Below are 27,528 nucleotides of genomic sequence, written 5' to 3' on the forward strand. Positions count from 1 at the left end.
AGCAGCTGTGGTGGTTTGGGTGTTACCCACCCCCCCACACTTTAGAAGGTACCCAGACTAGACTCAGACGGCTCTGGGAATATAAATGAAGCTATTTATTTACAGCCAGCACAATATACAAGCAGATATGTACAGTATATACAGAAATATACAAAAATATACAAGGTAAAAGTAAAACAGAAACACAACTCCCCTCCCAGAAACCTGAGTCCCCAGGAGGGGCTCTCAACCACCCCTGCACCTTCCCCCTGCCCCTCTCAACCTTACCCCAGTCCTAGGGAAGAAAAGAGGTTCAGCCAAGAGGTTAAGAAGCAAAGGTGAGTGGCAGGTGAGTTTAGAGAGATGCAGCTCAGTCAAAGCCCAACCCGAGAGTGCCACAAAATGGTGAGAGAGTTATCTAATGTTTACATTCTTTTTCAGCAAGACTCTGAGGGAAGCAGACAACACCATTGTTTTCCTTTCACAGCCTATGATCTAGTTTTTCTCTCCAAAACATTCTAGCCTGTTTCAAACTAGCACACAGCATTACAGGCTGGGGACTGAGTGGCTGGAAAGAAGCCAGGAGGAAAGGGACCTGGGGGTACTGATAGATAGTAGCTGAAGATGAGCCAGCAGTGTGCCCAGGTGGCCAAGAGAGCCAGTGGCATCCTGGCCTGCATCAGGAACAGTGTGGCCGCTAGGATGAGGGAGGTTATTCTTCCCCTGTACTCAGCACTGGTCAGGCCACACCTTGAGTACTGTGTCCAGTTCTGGGCCCCTCAATTCAAGAGAGATGTTGAGATGCTGGAACGTGTCCAGAGAAGGGCGGTGAAGCTGGTGAGGAGCCTGGAACACAAACCCTATGAGGAGAGGCTGATGGAGCTGGGGGTGTTTAGCCTGGAGAAGAGGAGGCTCAGGGCAGACCTCATTGCTGTCTACAACTACCTGAAGGGAGGTTGTAACCAGGTGGGGGTTGGCCTCTTCTTCCAGGCAACCAGCAATAGAACAAGGGGACACAGTCTCAAGTTGTGCCAGGGGAAGTATAGGCTGGATGTTAGGAAGAAGTTCTTCACAGAGAGAGTGATTGGCATTGGAATGGGCTGCCCAGGGAGGTAGTGGAGGCACCATCCCTGGAGGTGTTCAAGAAAAGACTGGATGAGGCACTTAGTGCCATGGTCTAGTTGACTGGATAGGGCTGGGTGCTAGGTTGGACTGGATGATCTTGGAGGTCTCTTCCAACCTGGTTGATTGTATGATTCTATGATTGTGACCTCCAAGCTTTGTATGACAGAGACTTGGGCATCTCCCTACAAAAGCTGTTCTCTCCAGAGTCTGCCAATGTGTACATAAAATGTTGTAAGAGTAACCTCACCAGTGCTGTAGATAACTCCCGTATCTGAGGGGATGGCATCTGCCTGCTGCATGTCAGTAGTCTTCAAGGATCATATCTGCCACTGCTTTGTATTCAGCATTTGTTTCCCTAGGGCTTCATCTTGGTGCATACAGCTAGGTCCAGAGTCTTGGCTCTTAGATGAAGGACTTTGCTGTTAGCAGCCACTCAGTGCACCTCACTATTGTATTATCCAGATACTCTGTAGAACTCATTTTCCAGTGGAGGGCTACAAGGATGACAAGGGGACTGAAAGACTGCCTTATGAGAGGCTGAAGGACCTGGGGCATTTTAGTCTGGAGAAGAGAAGACTGAGAGGGGATTTAATAAATGTCTATAAATATCTGAGGGCTGGCCAGGAGAGGGGGGAACAGGCTCTGCTCACTTGCTCCCTGGGATAGGACAAGGAGCAATGGATGGAAGCTGCAGCACAGGAGGTTCCACCTCAACAAAAGGGGGAACTTTACTGTAGGGGTCACAGAGCACTGGCACAGGCTGCCCAGAGAGGTTGTGGAGTCTCCTTCTCTGGAGACTTTCAAGACCTGTCTGGATGTGTTCCTGTGTGAACTGAGCTAGACTGCATGGTCCTGCTCTGGCAGGGGGGTTGAAATGGATGATATATGGAGGTCCCTTCCAACCCCTGACATCTGTGATCCTATGATTCTTTGGTCATAAGTTTTTCTCCACCAATTTTTGTTCAGAGGCAGGTGTTCCTATCATGAATTTTAAAAATCACAGATAAATCCAGCAACAGACCAAGAGCCAAAGCATCAAATCCTACACCTCTCATCAGCTATGAATTTTTGGAGACAAGACCTTTCTGTATTTTATTTCTGGTAAATCACTTTTATAATGAACAAGGTATCAATGTACAGTAGGTCTTTGCTTGGAAGCCCTATCTGATATTCCATCATTTGGCTCAGAAGCATCCCTGCCCTCTCCTCTGTGGAAAAGATGGCTGTGAATGGATGCAGTATTGGAACAAACACATGAAATGACACTTCACAGAATCACAGAACTTTAGAGGTTGGAAGGGACATTCAGAGATCATCCAGTCCAACCTCCCTGCCAAGGCAGGATCCCCTAGGGTAGGTCACACAGGAGTGCATCCAGGCAGGTTTTGAGAGTCTCCAGAGGACGAGACTCCACCACTCCCCTGGGCTGCCTGTTCCAGGGCTCTGTCACTCTCACTGTAAAGAAGTTTCTTCTCATGTTGTAGTGAAACCTTCTATGTTCCAGTTTGTAGCCATTGCTCCTTGTCTTATTGCTGCTGACCAGCAATAGGCTGCCATAAAAGCAGCAGGCCACTGTTAGGTGCTTCAGTCTTTTTGGCAGAGCAGACTGAGGAACTAGGAACAATAATAAGCAAAGTGTTTGCTCTCTGAATAACATTTTCTTGTTTTCCTCCATCACAAGGAGACAGAACTCTTCCAACCAAAACAAACACTCGCATATCTTTGAGCAAGTCTGTCTCCTTCCTGGAGAGATTAGTGAGTGAGGACAATTTGGTTTTGTTCATGCAATCTGCATTCAGTTTAATTTATTTGTACCTGTTTAGACATAATAATTTCCCAAGTGTTTTGTTGCTGGGCTAATGCTCAGTTTAAATGTTTCTTGCATTTAATTGGAACTCCCCTGTGTATTTTTGTTACAGCTAACAGTGGCGCCAAAATTCCTACCAAATACCTTGATCAGTGCGGATTTTGCAGCCAATTACCTCACTAAGATTTACGGGCTCACCTTTGGACAGAAACCAAACCTGAGGTAAGGGACTGGGAAGAGAAACTACAATAGAGTTCTGCCACTGCTTGAGTGCAGTTGTGGGGTGATAAGAAAATATCTGATTAAGCCGTGTCATTGCCTGCTTATGTTTTTTGGAAAGAAGCTGACTGTTTGTTATTCTCAGCTTGAAAGATCAAATAAGCTCTCAGACAAAAACATTCCAAGGGCTAACCAGACACTTTTGCATAGAAAAAAATGAAATGGTCTCCATTTTATTTGTGTATCAGTTATGGGAAACCAACTTTGGTTTCTCAAAATGGAGATGAGCTGTTTAGAAATCCCTGGTATTGCTACAGTCCACTCATTTCATATGAAATAGAATCAGGTTGAGAGTGAAATGCTCAGTGCAATTGAATATAGCTCAGCCAGTTTAAAGCTAAGCAATTTAGCACCTTCAGAAGGAGTTCGTGCCCCCAGGTCTCATTTCAAAGATCTCTGCTAGTTTCATGCTGTGATTTCTCAGCTGGACCTGGTGCACCTTGGTCCATCTCAAATTCACAGAGACCACTTCCTGTGAGAGAATGTTGTTTCCCCTAAGTGTTTAAAGTGATCTATACAGACACTGCAGCATCTTAATCCTGCCAAGACATTTTGAGCTCCATTGGTAGCAATTTTTGGCATCCAAGTTTGGAAGCAGTTAATCACAGTGTTGTGGAAGGCTGATAGGCCTAGAACATGTCCTGGCTTTGTTCTACCCTTCTGCTGACGGGGGATGCAAGGGCAGGAGGAAAACAAAGGCTTGGGCTGTTATGTCCTCTCCCAAAGTGAATAAGGGTAAGCAAGCCCTGGTTTCACCTGGTCAGTATGTGTCGTGGAGGGGTTTCTCTTATTCCTCCTCTGTTAGGGGGAGGTGAGAAATTCATTTGAGGCGGTATTAAATTTTTATAAAATTATTTATTAAAATTAATATTTACAAATTTGTGCCACCCCCAACCACTATGAAATCAGGTTCATTATGTGCAAGATTATGAAAACAGCTGGGATATATTTACAGGGATTTGATTATTAAATGGAAATATCAAATTATCAACAACTATAGACAGAGAGAAAGATTCCCTTAGGCTTAATGCCTCTTAACAACTATGCTGTCTGCCCAGTAGGGGCTGAAACTGTGTGTGCTCTTAAGACAGAGGTAACTTATATTACAAAGGAATTAAAGCTTGCTTAGATGTGTTGCTCTTAAGTATTAATCATTAATCACCCTCCAGGGATTGTGTCACAGTGTGTGCCCAGTATTGGGGTCTTGGTGAAGCTGAAATCTGTCTCAGCTTGCAGGGGAATGATAAGGTGTTCCCAGTCTCTGGGGTAAACTGGATTTTCTGACCTTCTCTCCTGGAGTGAAGTGGCCTCTGCCTTGGTGCTGTTGCTTCTTCTGGATGCCGTGTCCAGGGATGATCAGCTGGCAGGATTTCCAGGTGCAGGAGAAGGATTTGTTCGTGCAGCTTTTAGCACAGTTTTCTCACAGCTAGCAGGCTGTGTTTGTAGGTTAGCAGGCAGTCTGAGGGTCTGCTGGGCCTGGATCTTTCCAGACTTACAGAACAGCTGATAAGCAGTATATGCCAGGCAAGCAGGGTCTGACAGGCTGCAGGGAGACTTGAGCTCCGTAGATAAATGCAGGATAGCAATTCAGTATGTACGGCTGCTCTAGGCTTAGGCAGGGGGCTCTCAGCTCCCCATATATGTATGAAATGCAGGCGTGCAGGTGCTCTGCTTCTCAAAGGGTTCACAGACAGCTTAACTGCGCCTTGAGATCAGTGCAAGAGGTCTGAGCCTCAGTAATGTCTGCAGGTGAGTAAGGCCTGATCCTGTGTCTAGGCCATGCAAGCAGGTCTGTGCTGCTATGTGGATCAGAGAGCTGAGCTTGGTCCTCTGAGTCTGGACGCTCTGAATGCTCTGAACACGTGGTGCACCTTTGCACCCCTCTTTATAGACTCTGAGCCGAGATTCGTGGCTCATTTGGACATCTAAAGTGACCAATCAGGCTGGCAGTAAGCCAAACCTTACCTTAATAGGCAGTGGCTGTTTGCCTGGACCCTCCCAATAGGGGACCACCTGGGCGGACCCCAGGGGTACAAGGACTGGGTGTGTGTGTTACACAACCTGTTTACTGCCATAGGTCCCTGACAGAAAAACATGTCCAGGCATGTAGAGGCATAGGGAAGCCTCAGTTTTGGGGCTGCGGCCCCTCCACCACAGTATGGCAAAGTGCATTCTGATTGATGAACCTCTGTGGCCAAGGAGCCATTACACCTGGGCAGATAATATAAATGGAGCTACGTTGCAAGCAGGAGACTCTGCTCTGACAATGTGCTCTGCTCCACCTCAGCGCATTCTGCTCTGCTTTGTGCTTCAGATCATCAACACTTTGATGTAGTAGTATTTTGTGAGTAAATATTCATAGGGCTCTCTAGAACTGAATTCTGTTGTGCCTTCTGCCTTAGCAGAAAGGAGCCTCTCAGGTCTCCCTTGAGGGTGAGTGGCATATTGGCTGCAAGATTCTCTTTCCTAAAGAGTTAATGTTTGTTATATTGTTGCTAGTTATTTCTTAAGTGATCTAGGTTCCCTCTTTATTTCCCTCTATGTAATACTTTCCATAATCATGCAAAGAACCTATTATTATTAAAAATTATGGTCTGTAGTGAGATTGATAAATACCAAAATTAATAACAATATTGATTTTGGAATAAATCCTGCCCCTTACACACAGCTAAGCTATCTGGGCTCCTAGAGAACTGAAGAACTCTTCATTGCCACTGAATTTGTTGAGAGCTGAAGCTACTCTGTACTTACCAGACTTTTAGTCTTGTAGCCGAGAAGGCTGAGTCGCTGCCTGCTTTCTAGCAGTGGCTCACCGTGAAAGAACTGGATCTGTGCCTGTGGTCCTCCTTAAAAGCTGAGTTGCAGAGGCTGCTGCGTTTTGAGGGAGCTGGGGCTCTTTAGCTCAGAGGAGGTCGAGAGGTGACCTCATCAGTGTTTATAAATATGTAAAGGGTGAGTGCCAGGAGGCTGGAGCCAGGTCCTGCTTGGTGATGCCCAATCACAGGACAAGGGGCAGTGGCTGGAAGCTGAGGAATAGGAAATTTTGCTTCAACATGAAGAGGAATTTTTTGCCCTGTGAGGGTGACAGAGCCCTGGAACAGGCTGCCCAGGGGGGCTGTGGAGTCTCCTTCTCTGGAGATATTCAAAACCTGCCTGGGTGTGTTCCCGTGTGATCTGCTCTAGGTGATCCTGCTCTGCAGGGGGGTTGGACTGGATAAGCTTTTGAGGTCCCTTCCAGCCCCTGACATTCTATAATTCTGTGATTTCACATTAAAATCCTTGCACTTTTCCAAAGAGAATTTTCATGCCCTGCTATACTACCACTAATTTTCCTTGAAGTAACAGTAACTCATTGGCTTCCAAGATTGCTGGTACCAAATCCTAACGTGGTTGTTTTGTTTGATTTATTTTCCCCCAGCAGAGTTCATGGTCTCAGTCTGATTATTTGGAAAGCAACATTTTGAGAAAGGCAAATATTTGTAAGTTGAAAGTGCAGCTGAGATGCAGGGTGAGCAGCATTTTCTCTCCCTGCAGTGTGTGATCACACTCATGTGTTTCCATACTGAGCCTTTCCTTCCTTCCAGAAAGGTGTTGCCAAGTTCTCTGCAAGTGGTAGGGAATGCAAGAGTAAGTTAGCAAAGCACACTTGGGTAATGCTTTAACCTGCCAACAGTTTTAGCTGCCTACTGCACCTTGGGGCAAACACAGGGAAGGAAGAAGGAATCCAAGTCAGCAAAATCCTGTAATTTCTTCCACTGACAAGAAGTCAGAGGAGTTAATTTAGCAGCTAAGGCAACGAAATGCAGGAATAAGTTCACAGGGATCCGTTGTTCAATAGAGAATCAGAGCCCAAGAAAAAGAATGGGCTATTTACAAAACCTAATTGGCAAAACTCTATGGATACTAAAGGCTAAAAGTAGGAAGGACAAAGGGAAAATAAGAAACTGTCTTTGTCTTAATCCCAAAGGTTCGTTAAAGCCCCAAATTCTTCCAAACTGAGTGTATCTGCTGTCTTTCTGTCAGAATAGGAAAGAATCTGTTGCCTGTGGTGTCTCCAGCCTTGATGGGAGCAGAAAGGATGTAGTGGGGAGAGAGGGCCTTTTCTGAAGAGACCTGCAGATTGGTTTTGGAAGCCCAAGAAATTCAGATTTGATTCCAAATAGAAATTAACTATCAATCAAATATGAGGGCAAACCCTCTGGAGTGAGGCCACCACACTGACATGCTTTGTTTCAAAGCACTGCATGATCCTAGACTCAGTTTCTTTTTAAGAAGGTAAGGGTCCTTGTGAAATGTGTATTCACAGGCAGGTTTGGAGTTTGAATAGCCTGAAGTTTCAGAGAGAATTTGGACCAACCATTTGGTTTTGCATCTTTATCTCTTGCTAAATTGAAGGATGTATTTTTAAAACAAATGTTAATTATCTCAGGGAAAGAAGCAAAGATTGAAATATGTTTTTCAGCAGCTTTCTCTTGGCAAACTGCCCCCCTCCCGGATCTCACAGTTGGTTTCTCTTTTGTTCCTCTCCCAACAGATCTGTGTATCTGCATAACAACAAACTTTCAGATGCTGGGTTACCTGACAATATGTTCAACGGCTCTGACAATGTGGAGATACTCATCATGTCCAGCAATTTCTTGAAGTATGTTCCGAAGAATCTTCCTCCAGCACTGTATAAACTACACCTGAAGGTAAAAGCAACAAGGTTTTGTATTCCTTTAGGGTTGTGCCAAAGTTCTGTGTGTGGATGGGAGTCAAACCGCACAGCCAAGCCAGTTGGGTGTATTTAAAAACACTCCCGGGCCCATTTCCTCTGCTCTCAGCTCAACAGTTGCTGTCTCCCATGTCCTTCCTTTTCCATTCACGAGTAACAGTGTGCTTTTGCAAAGCACCAGAAATGCTCACAGTGATCAAAAATGCTTTGCTGTGCTTTCAGAGGAGTGAATTACAAATAGCTGTGTGGCAGCATTGTTCCTCTCTCCCCTGCGTGTAACGATATTAATGCATTCATTAGAACAAGAAGGAACATCATTCTCCATGGCCATCCAGGGGCTGCCTTCCCCCAGCTCCCAATTCTCTTTGGCACTGGTGATGCTGGTTTTCCTAACAGCTGCTTACCCTACTGTGTTCTGGCTTTGCTCACTGACTCGTTTCACACAGACTACTGTTTCCTAGATTCAGTGTTTTTTGTTTGCTACTGAACTGGCAATTCTGATAACACAGGGAAAGTTTGGATCTGTGTTTTTTTTACTGCTACAACTTCTCCAGCCACAGTGCAAGAGCAGAAGTTGTGATATTAGCTAGTCTCCAGCATTTTTAATTCCATGTCATCTGATTTTGATAAAAACACTTCATCATGTCTGTGTTAGAGATCCCAGCCTCATTAACAATGGGAGAGCTGCAGTGGCAAGTAATCCTGGTTCTTCATGCTCCTAGTGTTGACAGCTCCTTGGATGTCTGTAGACTGGAGCCTGTTATCAGCCCCTGGACTTAGGCAACTCTGTGTTGTCTCCAAGCCTTTTTTCTCTTGAAGGCTCCATTGGTAATTCTCATCAAAGTCTTGCAGAAAACAGGTTTCTCCAGCTTTGAGAAAGTAAAAGCACGCAGTCTGATCCTACAAACTTCTGGAACTACTCTGCAAAGTGTGAAGCTACTGGTCCCCTGCAATTTTTGTCCATTTATAGGTAATAATTATCTCCCACAGGGGTCTCAGACTTTGAAGACTGCACTTTGTACTTCTGTCCTTCCCTGCTGCCCCCAGCTCTGCTGAGGGCATGGAAGCTGAAGAGAGAAACGAGCATTTTGTTGTCAAGTCACCACCTGTCAGTAGTGGTCTTTACGTTGGTATTTTGGCTGGGAAAAACCTGGGCAATGAGAAATGACAGACAACCAATAGTGGACCAGAAGTGCCCCAGAGGTGCACTCAGGCTCTCAGCAAAGTGTGCCTGTGGTGGTATCCATTCTGTATTAGTTAGCACATGAGTCTAGTGCAGTCTGGCCATCACTTTATTGTGGGTGTGTGTATTGCGGGAAGCTTAACAAATCTAGGGCAAATGTTTCAGAATTCCTAGTGCTTTATCCTTTTATAATTCCAACAGTTTCTGTCTGGAATTTTTACATGGAATTTAGTTTTATGTTTTGTTGTGAACATCCTATGTTGCTTCGTGCCAAATAACAAGCTTTGTGCTTCTGGCAACTCTAGAACAACAGGCTGGAGAAGATCCCCAAAGGAGCCTTCAGTGAACTCACAGGTCTGCGGGAGCTGTATTTGCAGAACAACTACTTGAGTAATGAAGGGATGGACAATGAAACCTTCTGGTGAGACTGAGCTCTGTGCTTGATACCTCCGTGTGTGTGTGTACCTTCTCTGGCATAGTAGTTCAGTAGTACACTGCCTGAACAAAACAGATAGTAACCCATGCCTTCGTTAAAAGCCCTGCAGCATTATGCATTTTTCTGCTCTATGGGAAGTCTTAGATTCAGCTGCTGCCATTCAAAAGCAAAGCTCTAGGTGGGTGCTTTGAATTCATGCTGCAGGATGCATCACACCAGACTGCATCACTCCCTGACTGCCACAGACCAGACCACAGCAGGTACTAAGTGCCTGCTGGGAAAAGACCACCTAGAACAGTGTTGAAAGCTGGCCTCTGTTCTTCCACACCAGCCCAAAATTGAGGGTACTTGGCACTCTCCAGTATCAAGGGCAGTTCACTGGACGTTAAAGCCAGGCCTCCATCTTCACCAAAGCCACGTCCCTCTTTCTGTGGAGCTCACTTGCAAGCAGTCACAGGCACACAGGTGTGAGTTCCTGGCACAGCTGTACTCCACTGCAGATGATTACTGCAGTAGGCAGGGATGCAGTGGTTCTGCTCAGTAGCCAGATGGCTGCAAAAGCTTTGCTTCAAACTCTTGCAACAGAAATAGCCTTTGGCTGTCCTAAATTTAGCCTGGGACTTAGCCCTTCAGAAAGTTAACATTTGTGTCTCTGCTTGCATTGAGTGCTGCTCTTTTTCTCCTGAAGCATTTGGCTTACAGAATCTGTCTTTCCTGTGACTTAAATCTGTAAAGTCTTCTGAACTCCAGACTTGACAATATCGAATTTCTTTGCTTTTCCAGGCCCAGAAACCTCCTTAGTGATTTACCACAGCCACACTGTGTCCACTCCAGCTCATGTGGGGTGCACAATTTCTGTTCAAGATTGGGACTGTAGGGTACAGTGGCTGTGGCTGAGGCACCAGGCACAGTCAGCAGAGGGAGTAAACATTGCTCCTTGCTCTTGTGCTGCTGTCAGAGCACTGCTGGGAGGTACCCAGGCTGGGGAGACGTTACAGTGAAGTGCTTTGTCCAAATAGCAGACTTGCTGGTTTAGAGCATGCTTGGACAGCTGTGACTAGCAGTGTAGTAACCAGCAAGTAATATCTGTAATGCATGATTAGTTCTTGTGAGGCCTGAAAACTTCCTAGTCATCTGCAGTGGGTTATGTAGTGCCATGAAGATGAAAAGTCTTGTTTGAACTGAGAAACTACCTTGACATACAAGGCAATACAGGGCTCCTCAGTCCTGGTATGTAATACCATTGATCCACATCCAGTTGGTATAAGTGGCTGGTCTCAGGATTTATTTTAGCTTCAACTGAGTCCATGGATTCCAGATTCAGTAGCTTACACAAAGCAGCTCTAGCCCTGACTCACTTCCATAATGCTGGAGGGTCAGCAGAAGTTCATTGCCTTAGCCTAAGAAACTGAATTAGCATTTCTGCTTTTCACAAGAGTAGTATTTTATCATCTAAAGAGCAGACCTGCTTTTCAGCTTCACTAGACACTTCCAGAGAGACAGAATTAGTCATGCCAAGGCTACCTTTCTGTGAAACTGTGAGCAGAAGTCTGTGTTGTAATGGTGCTCCCGTGGCACGCATCTTGTGCTATTTGGTTGCTGAAATTCCTCATGTGCTGCTATCTGTCATGTCAGATGAGATAGCATGAGACTGCAGAACTGATCTCAGGTCTCAGCTGGTGACAGTTTGGATGTCTGTGGACTCAATAAGGTTCTCTTGCTAGTGTGGTTGGGGAGCAGTAGCAGTGCCCAGTCCTAGGGTCTGGAGCTGCCTAGTTTGCTGTCCCTGTCAGTCTATCACGAGACAAAAATAGGGCTGTGTTTGGTGAAATAGGCTCTGAAGCAAAGATTGTGAACTCCTAGGGGAAGCTGGTTGTTGTTTCACCACGCAGAATCTAAATGCAGAGTGTTTTCTTTCCTGCTTTCCCAAGGAAATTGTCTAGTCTGGAATATCTGGATTTGTCAAGCAACAACCTCTCACAAATCCCAAGTGGGTTACCTCGGAACATTGTCCTCCTCCACCTGGAGAAGAATGCCATTAAGGTGATTGGCAGAGATGTCTTGACCCAAATTAAGAACCTGGAGTACCTTCTGCTCCACAACAACAAACTGAAAGCCCGAGGCATCCACCCCTTAGCCTTCCAGGGCCTGAAGAAGCTGCACACTGTCCACCTGTACAACAACATGCTGGAGAGGATCCCCAGCGGGCTGCCCCGGCGGGTGAAGACTCTCATGATCCTCCACAACCAGATCTCTGAGATCAACAGGAATGATTTTGCCACCACCTACTTCCTTGAGGAGCTGAACCTGAGCTACAATAAGCTCAAGAGTCCCCAGATCCATCGGGAGGCCTTCCGTAAACTGAGGCAGCTCAAGTCCTTGGATCTTTCTGGAAACAATCTCCACACTGTGCCCTTTGGCTTCCCAAAGAACTTGCAGATTCTAAAGCTGAAGGAGAATGAGATCAGCATCATCCCAAAAGGGACTTTGTCTGGGATGACAAAGCTGCGGGAACTGTATTTGAGCAACAATAAACTGAAAATAAGTTCCATTTATTCAAGAGCTTGGAGAGAACTCAGCAGTCTCCAGGTAGAAACACTCCCTTCCCTAACCATGTTAGCAATGTCCATGTCCTCTGGCTGCCCAAGCCCCTTTGTTTAGCACCAGCTCTAGCTGTGCTTGGGCCTCGTGGCTTGGGTTGCATTGTGAGTGCTACACCCTCTGTTTCTGAAGCAGAAACGATTTGCTGTTGTATCGGAGCTGGGTGCCTCCCACTGCTGGCCAGGGTGGTGCTCCACCATGTACTACTGATTCTAGGAAATGTTAAGATCTCTTTTTCTGAGCCCAAACCATGTCCTACATTTTCAGATAAACATTAGAGGATGTTGTCATTAAAACTGAATTTATGCCTTTCAATTAGCTTGTCTCCCAAAAGATTTAAGATCAGCTCTGAAGAGAGACAGCAGGAGGAAGGAATGCATAAACAAAACCACTCTTAATTCTCAAAGCCCCCACATCAGCTTAGAGTCAGACAGGCCAAGCTATAGGATTTAGCAGCTCAGCTGGCTAAGGCACCTGGATAGCAGCTAGGAGGTCTGGATTCACTCAGCAGTTTTCTCATTTGCTTAATTGTTGGAGAAAGTTAAACACAAACCATAAGGCAGGCAGGAACCATCACATTTGTGCTGTGCAAAGTGACCTTTCAGAATTGTTAGGCTGGCTGAAGGATTTGTCTGCATTTCCTTCTAGGCAGCAGCCTGTTTCCTGCAGTAAAAGCGATTGCCTGGGTCATATGGCAGCCGGCTAGGGTGCATCTGGTTAGGTCACTGCGTCTCAGAGCAGATCAGGACCAAGGGACACAGAGGGTGTGTCCCACTGGCCCCCAGAGCGTTTTCAGACTATCCAAACCTTTATCTATGTGAGGATTTCCCTGCCTGTTGCTTCCGAGAATAAACAATGGCTGCTTTTCTGTGAATGTGGATCAGCAGTGCAGCAACAGTGTCTGTAGAGCTGCTGGTCTGCATCAGCTGCAGATTTGCTCCGTGGTTCTCATGATACACTTGGCATTTGCTGGGTGCTTCCCTCCTGTGTGTATGTACACGTGTGTGCACGTGCACTTTTATCTCAGATCAGAAGTAGTCTGGAAGGAAGAGGCTGGAGAATGACAGAAGCTCAACTGTTTCACTGCAGCACCTTAATAAAATGTAGGCACTGTCATTTGCCTCGTTTTCGTTTGCAAACGAAAATGGGTCATGAGACCTGCTAGGCAGCTTTAGTGCTAGTTGGAATGAGAAGCTTCCCTTCTGGAAAGGCCTGATTCAAAGCTACTTCCCATTCCTTTTGTTCTACTGTCAAGCCAGAGTAATGCATTGCTGAATCAAACAGTGTCCCTTCCGTGGTACTTACCACCAGCAAACTCTGGACCTGTTAAATGAGCACATAGTTAAAATTCTGAGACTAACTGCATTGGTGACTGCTGCTTTGTTCTGGAACAGCATTGCCACTTGTTTGTCATCTCCATGGCCGTGTGTGTGTATCATTTTTACCAGTAAGTGCTTAGTTGAGCAATTGGTTGATGTGTTGGTGCACTGGAGTGGATTTGGCAGGTCACCATTGCACATGACCCTGATCGTGCATGTACATGGCACACCCTGCAGTCCACACTGTTTCCATAGGAATCACTGAAGGCTGCCTCTGCAATTGCCAAGCTAGATATTTACGTAGCTCTGCCAGACTGGGAATATGTGGAGAATAAACCACTGAAATCACCACAACTGTTTGCAGAAGTGTGGCTTTGAATAATGCGTAACCAGTGTGTCAGCCTCCTGCTGTGGAAGTGCTGCAGCTCAGGAGAACAGAACACTTCTCTTGATCCATTTCCTTGCATAAAATTAGCCTGAGAAGTGCTCACAGCCTTCAGTCCAGATGTCTTTTTCCATTCTCTCTGTCCAGGTGTCTTCATGTGAGTCTGACTAGTCACTAACCTTAGCTAGTGAAGTGTTTGCAGTAGCAGCTTCCAGAAAATTCTCATGAATATCTGATGCCCAGTCTGCTTTTAATTCACTTAAAACATGCAGGGGCTGTAGCCCGGGGACAAAGGTAGAGAAATGTTGGAACTCCTAAACAAACCAACATGGTATCTCATGTGGAGTCACCATGCTAGATAGTAGAGTGAGAGAGCAGAATTGTCATGGCCACTCTTACCCTGATGCAAAGTGGAGGGAGACCAGATTGGCTTATGCTGTAATAAATATCACTTCAGGTTTTCCACTATGAACTCAAGCTGCACCTTTCTGCCTGCCTGAGAATTAGCAGTTTTTGCTCTGCATGCAGTGTTTGCCACTTACCTGACCTCAGCAGAAGGGAGACTCACCAAGGTACCATCTGAGAGATGCAGCCCCTTTCCAAACATAACACATCTTGGATGAGCTCTGCACAAACATCTTCCCTCTGCACTGCTACCATACAGAGAGTTTTCAAAGTGCAGTTACATGTCTGTGTATTTTTACAGACCCAGGTGTATGTGTGTAGGTAGAAATCAATGGATACACTCCCAAAGGGGGAGAGTGAGTGTGTGTATGTGTGTATAGAACTGGCCTTTGGAAACTCATCTTTTAGCAAATCTCTTTTTGAAGTTTATTTCATCTGTTATTTTCTCCTCCTTGCAGTCACTAGACATGGCTGGCAACCAGCTGACTTCTATCCCCTCAGGCCTGCCAGAGTCCCTAGAATATCTCTATCTCCAGAACAACAAGATCACAACCATTGCAGAGAATGCCTTTGAGTCCACACCCAATATAAAGGGGATTTACCTCAGGTAAGGTCAGGTTTCTACTTCAGCATGCAAGGTTTTTTTCTTCAGCTGTTTTATAATTACTTATATTTTAGAAAGATTTACAAGTCTAACCTTCTGAAGAAGCTTTGTTTGATAGTGATATGTGCTTGAAGCTATGTTCACCTGCTCAGGGCAGACATGGGTACACAGAATGAACTCTTCCTTCTCCGTGCTTATGGGAATGCCTTAGGCATGTTGGAGGTTCTGGGAAATGAATATTTAACTCGATGGCATGTTCCACTGGGAGCTAGAAGTTTCCAGTCCACTTGTAGGACTACAGCTTTGCCTGTGTCTCTTGGCCCTGGGTTTTGACAAAATCTCCCTCTGGTGAGGCGTGCAATGACTCATCCTGAAGCTGTGTGCCTTCTCTTGTAGCTTTGTCAGCAGCAGATGGCAAGTTACAGCTGTGACAGTTATGTCACCAAGTGTAGAAGCTTCTCTGTTGCTTCTTTCTTGCCTCATCAGTTGGATGAAGACTTTGTTTTAATAGGTGGCAGGTCCTTAACTTTTCTGCATATATTATAAACTCGTAGAAATGTAGTTGGTTTAAGCAGAGATTTCTACCTCAAGAAGTGAAGCAAGAATCTGGAGCAGTTATATATTCAGCTTTAATCTGATGGAATGTTATTGAAAATACTGCTCAGAGTAATTTATGAACCCCTACAGAATATTTGGTTAAGCTGATCCAATGGATCTGTTCAGAAAGCCTAGGCTGCCTGCTGCGCAAGACTAAATATGGCCTTATTTTGTCTGTGTGCAGCTCAACTCTTCTGTACCTCTGAACAGTTCTAAGCATACCTTTTTGGATGAATTATTCCATACCAAGGAAATGAAATGACAAAATCTGGTGTAAATTAGATCAGTCTGTCTATTCAGCTGCTCCCCTTTATGAGATTTTAGTGAAAGCTTGGATGCCAACCAGAAACCACAGACCACATTCTATATTGCTGTACAGAGAGGGGAAAAAGGAATTTCAAAGCTGTTTTGCTAACATATTTTAGAGGCCTCTCCACCTAAGTTGTGTTTCTTAATGGGAGGCTATTGGTCACTGCAGCACTGTAGAACACTGATATACATCTGGAGTATCAGATAGAAGAAGATTGTAAGGATATTCAAGGTTAAGTAGTATATGGGAGAGCTTCTTAAATTGCAAGTTTATTTATATGCTTGGAAACTGAAAGAACAGATGAAAGGTTACTGCATGCTGCTTGGTTTCTGAAGGAATACTTTGTACCAGTATTTTGGGGTTTGTGGGAAAAGAATGGAACTGTCAAGAGATGATACAGAATCTGATGAAAATTCAAGTTGCACTTGGAAGTGTGGGCTGTGGGGCAGAGGTCTTTCCTCTCTGAGAAAGAGTAAGCACAATACCAAGAGAAAGACTTTTGGGGGGAATTCCAGGGTTATGATTTTTTTTTCCTTGCAGAATACAGTTATAGAAGGGAGAATAGCAGAGGGTTTCCTAGAGCTTGGTGAGTGAACTTGAAATCACTAGGAGATACCTTACGTTTGCCAATATTTTCTTACAGAGTGCTTTGTGATGATAGAAGTGCTATCAGCAAGCTTTGCTTAGGCACTGCATCTGCCTGCTCGCTGTTCAGTACTTGCTTGCCCCTCTTTTATCCACTCAGAGGGATCTGCACTGCTGGAGTGCTGTTGTGGGTCAGCACAGAAAGTTAAGAGTGACTTTGTAAAATGGTTTCTTCCTAAACTCCTTATTTCTGTGCTGGATATAAACCTGAGTTTATTGTAACAGGAAGGTTCTCTTGTTTGTTTAAAGGTTTAATAAGATTGCGGTTGGAGCACTGAAGGAAAGTACCTTCCAAAACCTACAGCACTTGCAGGTGCTCGATATTGAAGGGAACCTTGAATTCAGCAACAGTTCTAAGAATAAGGATGACTCAGAAGAGGAAATGGAAGATGAGGAAGAGGAGCAAGAGGAAGAAGAACTGAGATAAAATGTGAACTCACACCACCACGTCATATGGGAGGTAACAACTAAAGTTTAGTTAAATCATTACCCATCTCTCAGACTCTCGTGTAAATAATTCCAAGTAGGTGTTTGAGCCCTGGACTCACAGGCTTCCACTAAAACATGCCTGGAAACTGCAGAACCCAGAAGGCTTGAGAATGTATTCCTCTGTCAAAGGCAGCAGTTAGTGTGTGCCAGTGTCTGTCAGAGGCAGCCCATTATGGCTTCTGCCTACAGCCACAGCAGGCACAACAGGTGAATATGAAGGCTGTTGTTCACTAATTCTGCTAATGAAAAATGAAAAGGTTTTTCAGGATGGATTTAAACAACTACTTCAAAAGGAAAACAAACCCAAACTTTGAATCTTACTGATGTGGAAGGCCATGTGAGCTGACACTGGATTTACAAACTCAGACACCTTAAAGGAAGACAGATCCATCAGTACCTGTTAAACATGGCAATAAGATCGGAGCTTCTGTCTCAAGCTGGCCTTAAATCACTGCCTGCTTGGAGTGGAGGGTAATGCTATGCTGGGTATATTTCTTATGGAAGGAATATCTGCTTAAGGTCACTTCTGGAGGTGGATTTGCACCTTGTCCAGGATAACCAGTTCTCACCATAGCCCATGCTTTTGACTACTGCTAAGAGTTCTTGAGGGCTCATTTCTCATTTCACCCAGATTAACTGAAAGGCCTCTGTCCAGTTACAGATTGTAACTGCTGCTGACTTTGATTGCAGACTGGTAATTGAAATTCAGTATTCCATAAACAATCTGGCCAGCTACTTAGTCTCTCCAGCTGAACTTCTTCTCAGAAGAGGTGCAGAGAGGAGGATGTTTGAAGAATACACATTTTTCCAGAAGACCAAACAGGGATTTGCTTAATGCATCTCTTAAGCATTTTATATTTGGAGGTGATTATGTTCAAGAAACTCCTTTTTATATTTTTGGAGGTCTAACCTCCAATATTTGGGGAAAGGAAAGAAAGTTAGTTCATTTAGTTTTATCCCTAATCATCATTTTGTCATGCAGAATGAATTGGTAGGAATTGTGCTAATATTCTGGAAAGATGATGAGGCTTCAAAAGGGTGGAAGCTACTTGGAAAATGAAACATTAAACCTCCTGGCTGGGCTGTATGAAAGAATATGTGAGAGAAAAGTAATTCGTACCTCCAGACTTAGAATATATAGAACTTCTGAATCAACGCACTGGATTTGGGGCATGAGCCACATGTCAGCAGGTACTAAGTTTAGCATGATCTGAATGCTGCATTCCCTTATGTAATAGATTTTGTTTCTCTGATATTTTACAGGAAGGCATATGGAAAATTCCCTCTCAGCCTGTGTGTACATATCTATAGAGATACACAGAGAGCACTTAGCAAAACGTGCGACGAATTCCGCAGGAGCTGTGGTGGCGCTGGGCCAGGCTGGTGGAAGACAGCATGTTACAGTGTCTTATCCAGGGAGAGACCCTGAATGCCTTTCCAAAGCTTCCAAATCATCTTACACAAGACCCAGGATCATAAGGGATTGCTCTGGAACTCACAAAAGCTGGCTTTTGTTTCTTCTGTTTCTCTTCCCTCACTGCTACCATCTGTAATAACAGTATGGGACTGTTTTGAGCACATGCCTTCAAATGCTCGTTTTGTCACTGCATTTTTAGTGACCCCTGTATATGCTGCTTTTCTTTCCCTCCACCCCAAAGAGGCTGTTGTTGACCAGGCAAGATGGATATTTGCAGTAGTTTTGTGTGTGAAGCGGTATAGGAGGCACTTTGGTCATCCAGCAGCACTACTAATTCTGGATGCAATTTTTCCTCTCTTCTAACAATGTGTATATTTGGAGAAGAAAAACAAAGTAAGGCTGGATCCCGTAATATTTTATCTCTGCTGCCAAAGCCTGCAGTGTATGCCTGTTCTAGGAAGCTCTGAAGATTAAAAAAAATCATGTGAATACATATATATATATATATATATATAAACAATCTGTCTGCCTTGCAGAGTTTGGTAAAGTTTCTGTCTTGCTGTTGTTTTGCCCATGTGGCAGTTCTGTGAACGTCTCCAAAGGTCTGTCCGGAAGATTGAGTAGCAGACTGCTCCTTTAATATCTGTACTAGATTTTCCACAGCTTGTGTGGCATGTCACACTGAGAGTCAGAAGGGGAGTCTGACAAAGCAAAAGAGAAAAGTGAATATGGGGGGTCTTAGGAGAAAACTGTTAAGCATCAAGAGAAATTTCTTTGTTTAGTTTGTGGCAAATAAGGAAACCAAAGAAAGACCTATAGAGATATGAGGGTGGTAAGCTGCTTTGATTATCATGTCCTTCACCTGAGGTAGCCTGTCTGCTTCATGGAATGTTGTCTTTTGAGGATTTCTGGTTGAACACGTGTTGTTTTTCATGCTGCATTCCAGGATTTACTTGGAAACAACAGTTGGCTTAATTTTCTGCCAGCTGTTTTTCCTGCTAGAGAAAAAAAAATCTAGTCTTGCACTCTCCCTTAGGGTTCCCATAGCACATGACAGTAATTTCAAGCGGATAGTTCCTACTTTGGACAATTCAACATCATCACAAATCATCGAAAGGGAAAGGTTGCTTCCCAAAAAAACATAAAAGCTTGGCGCTAAAAATTGCAAATCCCTGCATTTCTAAACGTTAGCTGTAGAGCTGAGCAGTGAAACAGCTTTCCAGCTGAATTTTGGGATAGATTGCTATGTGAAATCAGATCCATTAGCTATCTCTAGCATACCCCAGTGAAAGCTTTCCCTCACTTTGGTGGAACAGACAAATATATTCTACTCCTGGACAAGCTGAGAATATGTGGATTTTATGGATTTATGGAGAACTGCTGAATTATCTTTAAACTTCAGTCCCTTGCAATGCAATTCTGTGAGAAATCAAGTGCTCTGAACCTCACTTGAATCCCTTGGGTGTCTGTGGACATCCCTCTTCCCCAGTAAAAGCTTCAACCCCTACCCAGAGGAATGGTTTTTAACTGTCCTGTAAGAGATCGATGAGAGAGAACCAAGATGAAACAACACAGAATCACAGACTCTGTCTGGTTGGAAGAGACCTCCAAGATCACCCAGTCAAACCCTTAAGCTCAACATAAATCATGTCCCTACGTGTCAGGTCCACATGCTGCTTGAACACCTCCAGGGATGGTGACTCCAGCACTGCCCTGGGCAGAGCATTGCAATGTTTGAGAACTCTGTCAATGAAGGCGTATTTTCTAACAGCCAGCCTGAACCTCTCCTGACACAGCTTGAAACCATTTCCTCTGGTCCTCTGGCTGCATTAAGAGTACCACGGCCAGCAGGGCAAGAGAAGGGTTTCTCCCCCTTTACTCTGCTCTTGTCAGACCCCACCTGGAGTACTGTGTATCGTTCTGGAGCCTCCAACACAAGGAGGACATGGAGCTGTTTGAGTGAGTCCAGAGGAGGACATGAAGATGCTCAGAGCCTGTAGCAGCTCTGCTATGAGGACAGGCTGTGAGAGTTGGGGCTTTTCAGCCTGGAGAAGGCTTTGAGGAGACCTTACAGTGGCTTTCCAGTATCTGAAGGGGGCTACAGGAGGGCTGGGGAGGGACTGTTCACAAGGTCTTGTATCGACTGGATGAGAGGTAATGGGTTTAGACTGTCAGAGGGGAGATGCATCCTAGATGTTAGAAAGGGTTCTTCACAGTGAGGGTGGTGAGACACTGGCACAGGTTGCCCAGGGAGGTTGTGGCTGCTCCCTCCCTGGAAGTGTTCAAGGCCAGGTTGGATGAGACCTTGGGCAGCCTGTTCTGGCAGGAGGTGTCCCTGCCTGTGGCAGGGGGTTGGAACTGGCTGAGCTTTGAGGTCCCTTTCAACCTAAACCATTCTGTGATGTATGTTGCTGATGAGAAGAGGCTGCAACCTCCTCATTCTAACTTCCCTTCAGGTAGTTGTAGAGAGTGATAAGGTCTCCCTCAGCCTCCTCTTCTCTGGGTTGAATGACCCCAGCTCCCTCAGCTGCTCCTCGTATGCCAGGCGCTCCAGGCCCTTGATCAGCCTCCGGAAGGGCCTTTGCTGGCAGTCTGAGGCCTGCACAAGTAGGAGGATCCCTGTGGTATGCCTCAAGGCCTGGGTAGAGCTGCCACAGGTGCAGGTCTTGGTGGCAGTAGTAAATATTCACATGAGAGCTCTGAAGGCTGAAGTGGAACACAACCATTGCTGCTGTGGAACTTTCTTCCTGTCAGCTGCTTGGGTTTGGGAAGGAGAAGAACTGAAAGGTTTTAAGGCTGAAGTGGATGTGTGGACAGTGAAAGGCTGCAGTCAAAAACATTCTCTTTGATGACAAGTGACAGGACCAGGGGAAATGTTTACAAGCTGCCCCAGGGGAGGTTCAGGCTGGATGTTAGGGAATGTTTCTTCACCGAAGGGGCTCTCAAACACTGTAATGGGCTGCTCAAGGCAGTGGAGGAGTCGCCATGCCCAGAGGTGCTCAAGCAGCGTGTGGACCTGGTGCCTAAGGGCATGGTTTAGTGTGGACACTTGAGTGCTGAGTCGAAGGCTGAACTGGATCATCTTGGAGGTCTCTTCTGCCCAGGTCTGTTCTGTGATTCAGTTGGCAGCTTCGTTCCTCAGCATCCGTTTCCACATGCTTAGTGCGGTTTGCGTTGAGCAGGTCTGGGCTCGTTTGCAGTGTTCCAAGGCCATGCTTCCTCATGCACGCACACAGAAGAGACACTGCACGACAGAGGAGCAAAGGAGGTTTTTCTGAGGTTGGATATGATTTCTCACAGCACCAGCAGGACCAGCAGTCCCCAGCCTCAGCTGGCAGGAGGGGTGAGTTGTGGGGGATGCCAGTGGGGGTGGAGGCAGGGTGAGGGGCTGCGGGGGTAGGGCAAAATGACCGTGTGTTGAGGGGCTCCTTTTCTGCCTTGAGGGCCTGGCCGCAGCATGCTCTGCTACTTGGGGTGTATTATGTTTAATGAAAAAGAGATGCTTTACACAATGAGATAAGAAAGGAAGAAAACAACCTCTAAAGGAAAACTTTTGATCACGTTTGACTGGGGACGTGGTGGGGCAGGAGGAGGCTGCAGAGTGCTCCCTTGGGGGAGCAGCAGCAGCTCCTAACAAACCGCCAGCTGTAGAGCTCTGGCAGCATCTCTGTGGGGCTGCTTCTCCCAAGAGTTTCCAACTGCCCTCCATGCAGTCAGCTCTGGGTCAGAAAACCATGCTGGGCTGAAGATCTGTTGGATCATTTGAACACAAGAATAGCTGCTTTGGGAACTTGGAGATTATTTTTCTTAGCTTCCTCCCATAAATACTACAGGATTGTCCTTTAAAAGGACAGCTGGGGAAAGGATCCTCCAACTCCTGCAGGTGTTGAAGAGCTGGGCTGGCAGGCCTGCTGCAAAGACATCTGTAGTACAAATGACCTCCTCCTCTTCTGCTGCTTTGCAAGACGAATACAGGAGACTCTTTCCTGAAAAGGGTGAGGATCTGGAGTAGCGGAAGTTAGGTATGCTCAAGAGTGAGGCTCTGGACCTGCACTGGTGAAACAGACGAGAACAGAAAGTGTCCTCCTGCCCAAACTGTCATTTCTTCTGCTCCTCTGTGGTCCCAGCAGGAGAGAGAGATTGGAGAGATATGATAAAAACTTAAGAATGGTTTTCTTTTGGCAGGGGTTCCTGAGAAGCAGTAAGAGTTTAGTTTGTGCTGCTGTTTGTTGCCTTCTTGACTGAGCCCACAAGCAGTTTTACAGATTTTGCTTACACAAAAATACTAACAACAAAGACATTTTACAAATGGGTTGGATGTGAAGCAGTCTCTTGGAAAGCTTCTGTGATGTAGTCCAATCTCCTGTTAATTGATTTTACTCCATAGTATAATATTGGTGAATCTTGCTTTCTGGGTTTGGGAATAGTTGTCCTAAAAGCCTAAACATATAGTTTTATACAATAGGAATTTAGCCTTGTTTTTCCAAGATATTTCATTCTCCAGTGGAAATAATTTATGGAGGTCGTTGTCATTGCTTTATTATGTTGCTAATAGAAGAGCAGTGAGTAAACTCCCTAGAGAACTCCATTTCCTTTAGTGAGGAAAATATTGGTGTGCCCTGTGGCTCTGATTCATGCTGCTATTGTAATGTCAGCCAACTGTGAGATATATGTGCAGTCAGTGGATGATAAATGTGTTCTAATAATCCAGAATATAAAGTGTTTCCATAAAAATTCTTCACTGCTGTCCAAGGATGTTATCCAGGCCATCAATAAAATCTTTCTTTAAAGGATTTTGAGGCAGGCAAAGGCTGGTTTAATGCATGGTTGTCCAGGGCTATCTCAGGTTTTCCCTATGGTAGTTCCAGAATCCGTTTTTAGCAGATGATTATGATATTGCTGAGAATGTTGCTGCTGATAAAAGTTTCCACTGATCTGCAGCATTTTCAGCTCCCAGTTGCAGACAAGAAATGAATGACTCTCTTGCTTTTGTTACTTAAGATATAACTGTGTGTTTGTGGACAGACATCAAAGAAATCAACAGATCTTTACTTGGGGTATATTTTTTTTATGTGGGGTTCAAATAAACTTACTTAAATTACCCATACAGTAGTCTAGATCTCCCCCCTTCTTTGTAGTGGGCCTCTGTTTCATTTAATTCAAATGCAGTAGTGGGATAAAACTCAAAGCAGTTTACCGATGTGCTCAAGACAGTAGAGTTGTGGCACCATGAGGCACCCTCATAATCCACAGCTTAAAGGATTTGGCACTGGAAGGCTCACTTTGGTTGTTCTTCCTCTGTAAAGCAAATAGGAAGAACCACAGTGAATCTTTCAGTGCCAAACCTGGCAGGAAGAACTCAAGTGAGTCTTCCAGATTTTCCCATCCTCTTTCAGAGAGGGGATGAATAAGAAATCTGGGGTGCTGAGGATCAGTGGTAGCTTTTCTGAACTTTACTCTGGAGATTACTTGTGCAGAGAACGTGGAATGGAGCTGGGCACTAGTTCTGTGCACAGCACCTGTGAGAAAACAACTGGGAATGAGCAGTCACTGTGGAAATTCCATCACACAGTTTGCAGGCTTCCTTTCTGAACTTTCTGCTAGAAGTAGCTCCAACCACAGTGCTGGGCTGATACCCTCCTGACAATCCTGTTTCTTTCCTTCCCAGATATTTGGTTTTGTGTCAGAGAAGTGCTTCCTTCTGTTGAAAAAAACTTGAGAGACTGGAATGATTTATTCTCAAACAAATATCACAGGTTTACTGATTACACTACCAGTGACATACGAACTACCCAAATCTTTCTGCTTCGAGTTTGTTTTCAAGAAAACTCACAAAATAGAGAAAGAAACTATTTAAAGCATTTACATGGAAAAAGAAAATGGAAGATTAGGGTTTTAAATACTCAATTTGACTTGGTTCTGTATGATTTCCACATGTTTTTAATAGCTTAGTGGTAAAACCCAATAAAGCCACCAGAAGCAATGAAATCATAATGAAACATCTCAAGGTCAATCTTGTTTTTTCTTTTCATTTTGCCATTTAGTCCATAAAATATTTGTAGCAGATGTAATGTGAGATATCTGTGAACATAAAACACTTCTTGTTTTGCTTCCCCTGCCTTTTCCATTTTATTAAAATACCTTTCTTTGGGGGAAAAAAAAAGAAGAAAGAAAAAGCTAGAGATATTACATCCTTATTAGGGAAGTTCAAAAGGAACCATTAACTACAGCAAATTTCAAGTGGTGGATCAGGTGCTGGCTTTCAGCTAGTGTGGTATGCAGACATGTACAAGTGTACACTTCATTCCTAAATGAAGTGCGGACACCTTTTGGTGGTGACAGATGACTGCTGTTAGAGCAGCAGATGCAGAACTCTGTACCTTACAGAAGGAAAACTGCTACAATGGAACCTGAAAAGCAGCACTGAGACCTATCCTGAGCACATCTGTAGTTGCCAGTGGCTTAGGAGATCTAGGGGCTTTTAATGATTTCATAATTAAGGAATGGTATTTGCTTGTTCTGCTGGCCTGCGTGCTCTATGCTGGTTTGGAAGGAAGAGCAGCATGGCCCAATGCTAGAAGTCTCTGTGGAAATGCAACTAAACCTCCATCATCTCAGGAATAGGAGAAGGAAAAAAGATGTTCCATTAACTGCAGTTTGCTCCATGCCTGTCTTTAGTGGCGGTCCACAGGCAGAAGCTTTGTGAAAAGAGGGATGTCTTGCTCCATCCCTACATCTCTAGCTATTGATGCCTTCTAATCTTAGAGGCAGCAAGGAAAAGAGGTTTGCTTCAGTTGCAGGAGAAGTGATAAACCACTTCACCTAGAAGTAGTCACCATCCCATCTTCCTGGAGCCCTCTTTATTTGTTCCCTGCAATACCACTCAGTCACAGACTGCTATGATTTTGCTTTGACAGCCTGTGAAATACCTAAACTATCCTGTGACCCAAATCTGCCAAAAGATTCAGCTGTGCACAAACCATCCCCATAGTGCATCTTCTAGGATATGGAGGTGCAACCACTGCTACTTTCTAGCTGACAGAATCTGAGGTTTTGTCACTTAAGCCAGGAGCCTGGCAGTTCCTGTGAACATTGTGAGCAGTGAATCTGTGTTTCCAGAGAGGCAGAAGTAGCTAATCCAAGGTAATCATGAGTCCCCCTTAATGTGTTATGTAACCTTCTCAGTCTTCAGCTGATTTATCCTTAGCATGCAATACCCTGTTGAATTAGAAAACTGCTTTTGATTTGTTTATAGACAGGAGACAAACCCTGCATTCTTGTGGTCACTTGGCCATGAGATCACAGAAGAAGTCTGAGACAGTGTATAATAAACCGAACTTAAGTATTGACCACTCTTCCTTTTCTATTGACCTCATCCATTTGGGGTTTTGTGGAACAAACCCTTTTATAAGTTACAGAAGTATCAGTCAGTGTGTTCCCAAGTAGTTAGGAATGTAATTTTGTTTGTTGCCCCCTTAACTGCATGTGAAATTAGAGGTTACTGTGAGAAATTTAATGCATAAATTTAATTTGCAGCTTGATCTTCAGTGAATGGGTGCATAAAATAAGTCTATTGTGGAGCCTCTCTTCCAAATGCAGTGAAGCTGGGTATTTCTAGCTGTTACTATTGCAATGGGCTGTGTTCCCCCTGTAAACCAGGCAACAGTAGCATCCCTGTAGAAAAACCCTCATTGATTTATCTCCTCACTGTGTTTAGTCCTCGGTTGGAAGGCTGTGATCTTAGCCAGCTTAGTGCCTGGGTGGGGAAAAACCAGCAGTTCCTCGTTTCCACTGTGACTGCAATAAAAGAGAGCTGTCTTGATGTGAAAACACACCTGGTCCTTGAGAAGAGGCACACGTACAGGAGTACTGAGCACTGGGCAAGATCAAAGGCAGCCTGAGCCTTACATTTTACACATTTTGCTTGCACACATCAACCACCTTTTGCTAGTACTTACCTCATTCTTATGGAAAGCACAGAAAGGACTGAGGTTATTTCCAAGACTCTCCATCTGGCTTGAAGGTGATGCTTTCTCTCTGCTTTACAAGGGTTACAAATCACTTTGCTGTTAAAAAGGGGCTGAAATTCATACTGCTTGTAGAATGGAAAGTAAGAGCTCATCAAATGGGGACATTACAGCATAACTGTTTCTTAAGTGCTTGAGAATGGCTGCTACAGCACGGGGGGGCTGCAGTAATATGTTCTGGGTCATTATTCAGATTTTTTTTTAAATATTGGGATATATATTCAGCTGACACAAACAAGTTTAGCTGCAATTAAGTGATTTAAGTAGTATCAGTTAAGACTATCTGAGAATATGAGTAACTGTCAGTAATGAGTCAGTTCTACTGACTTCTGTATTTGGGCTGGCAGACAAAAGCTCTGTGGAGTTTGTGGGATGCAAAAGTGCTCAGGTTGTGTCTCATTCTCCCAGCTGTAATTCCTGCACAAGGATTCATGACAGTGGTTCACCACTCCAAAACTTCCTTGGCATTGCCAACATCCTCAAGAACCTCCTTTAGGTTCTCTTCAGTGATGTTTCATGACATAACAATCTGCAATGGCTTTGTTCCTCTCAGTAGTGTCTCTAGAGCAGAGCAGTTGCAAACCAAGCAACACGAGGTGACTGTCACTGGTATCAGTGTGTTAATTTGGGTTATTTGCCAAATTATTTCTTCCCTTGCTGTGTGCAGTGCACTAGCCTTAATTATTTTCTCTCCCTATTCAGCACTCTCCCCTAGTGTGCATGCTTTAATTGGCTACGTTCCCTTTCTTTTTAGCGGGGGGAGGCAACTTCTAAATAAAGCTGACTGTTGCCAGTTAAGAAATATGTGCTTTCCACATACACTTCAAAGTGTTCTGTGCAAACTGTTGTAATTAGAGGTTGATTGGTTGATTGAATATTTTTTTTTTACTATGAAAGCTTTGAGATTATGAAGGTCATATGTTTGTTTTTATGCTCTGCAATAGAAGCAGCATATTTACCAATGCAAATCTTGCACTCTGACTTCATTATTAACAGCTTCATTACTTCTTTTGGAAGGAAGTGTGATTATAGCTTGAGAATGTGAACAGCTCCATGCATGCAGATATGATATGGAACTTATTGCTAGCCCATCAAGCTGCTTGACAGCAAACACAGTGAGACACAGGAAATAGCTCATGTGGAGGAATGCTCACCATGAACATAATTTTAACTTCAGCATTTGCTTCTCCCCATTTAACAGTGGTG

At 44.6% G+C, this 27,528-nt stretch overlaps 1 protein-coding gene across 2 annotated transcripts in view; it reads left to right on the plus strand.

The window, feature by feature from the left end:
• The window catches only part of PODN (podocan), a 30,853-nt gene extending 12,038 nt beyond the window's left edge, over positions 1–18,815 (plus strand). For both annotated transcript variants that reach the window (XM_064147392.1, XM_064147394.1), the window contains exons 6-12: positions 3,024–3,133; positions 7,725–7,881; positions 9,393–9,508; positions 11,455–12,112; positions 14,692–14,840; positions 16,639–16,849; positions 18,142–18,815. In XM_064147392.1, coding sequence (XP_064003462.1) covers positions 3,024–3,133; positions 7,725–7,881; positions 9,393–9,508; positions 11,455–12,112; positions 14,692–14,840; positions 16,639–16,816 — 1,368 coding nt within the window. In that variant the 3' untranslated portion in view covers positions 16,817–16,849; positions 18,142–18,815. The remainder of the gene's footprint in view (positions 1–3,023; positions 3,134–7,724; positions 7,882–9,392; positions 9,509–11,454; positions 12,113–14,691; positions 14,841–16,638; positions 16,850–18,141) is intronic.
• The last annotated feature ends 8,713 nt before the right edge of the window (positions 18,816–27,528 follow it).

Source organism: Pogoniulus pusillus, chromosome 8, assembly GCF_015220805.1.
Source record: "Pogoniulus pusillus isolate bPogPus1 chromosome 8, bPogPus1.pri, whole genome shotgun sequence".
Lineage (NCBI taxonomy): Eukaryota > Metazoa > Chordata > Aves > Piciformes > Lybiidae > Pogoniulus > Pogoniulus pusillus.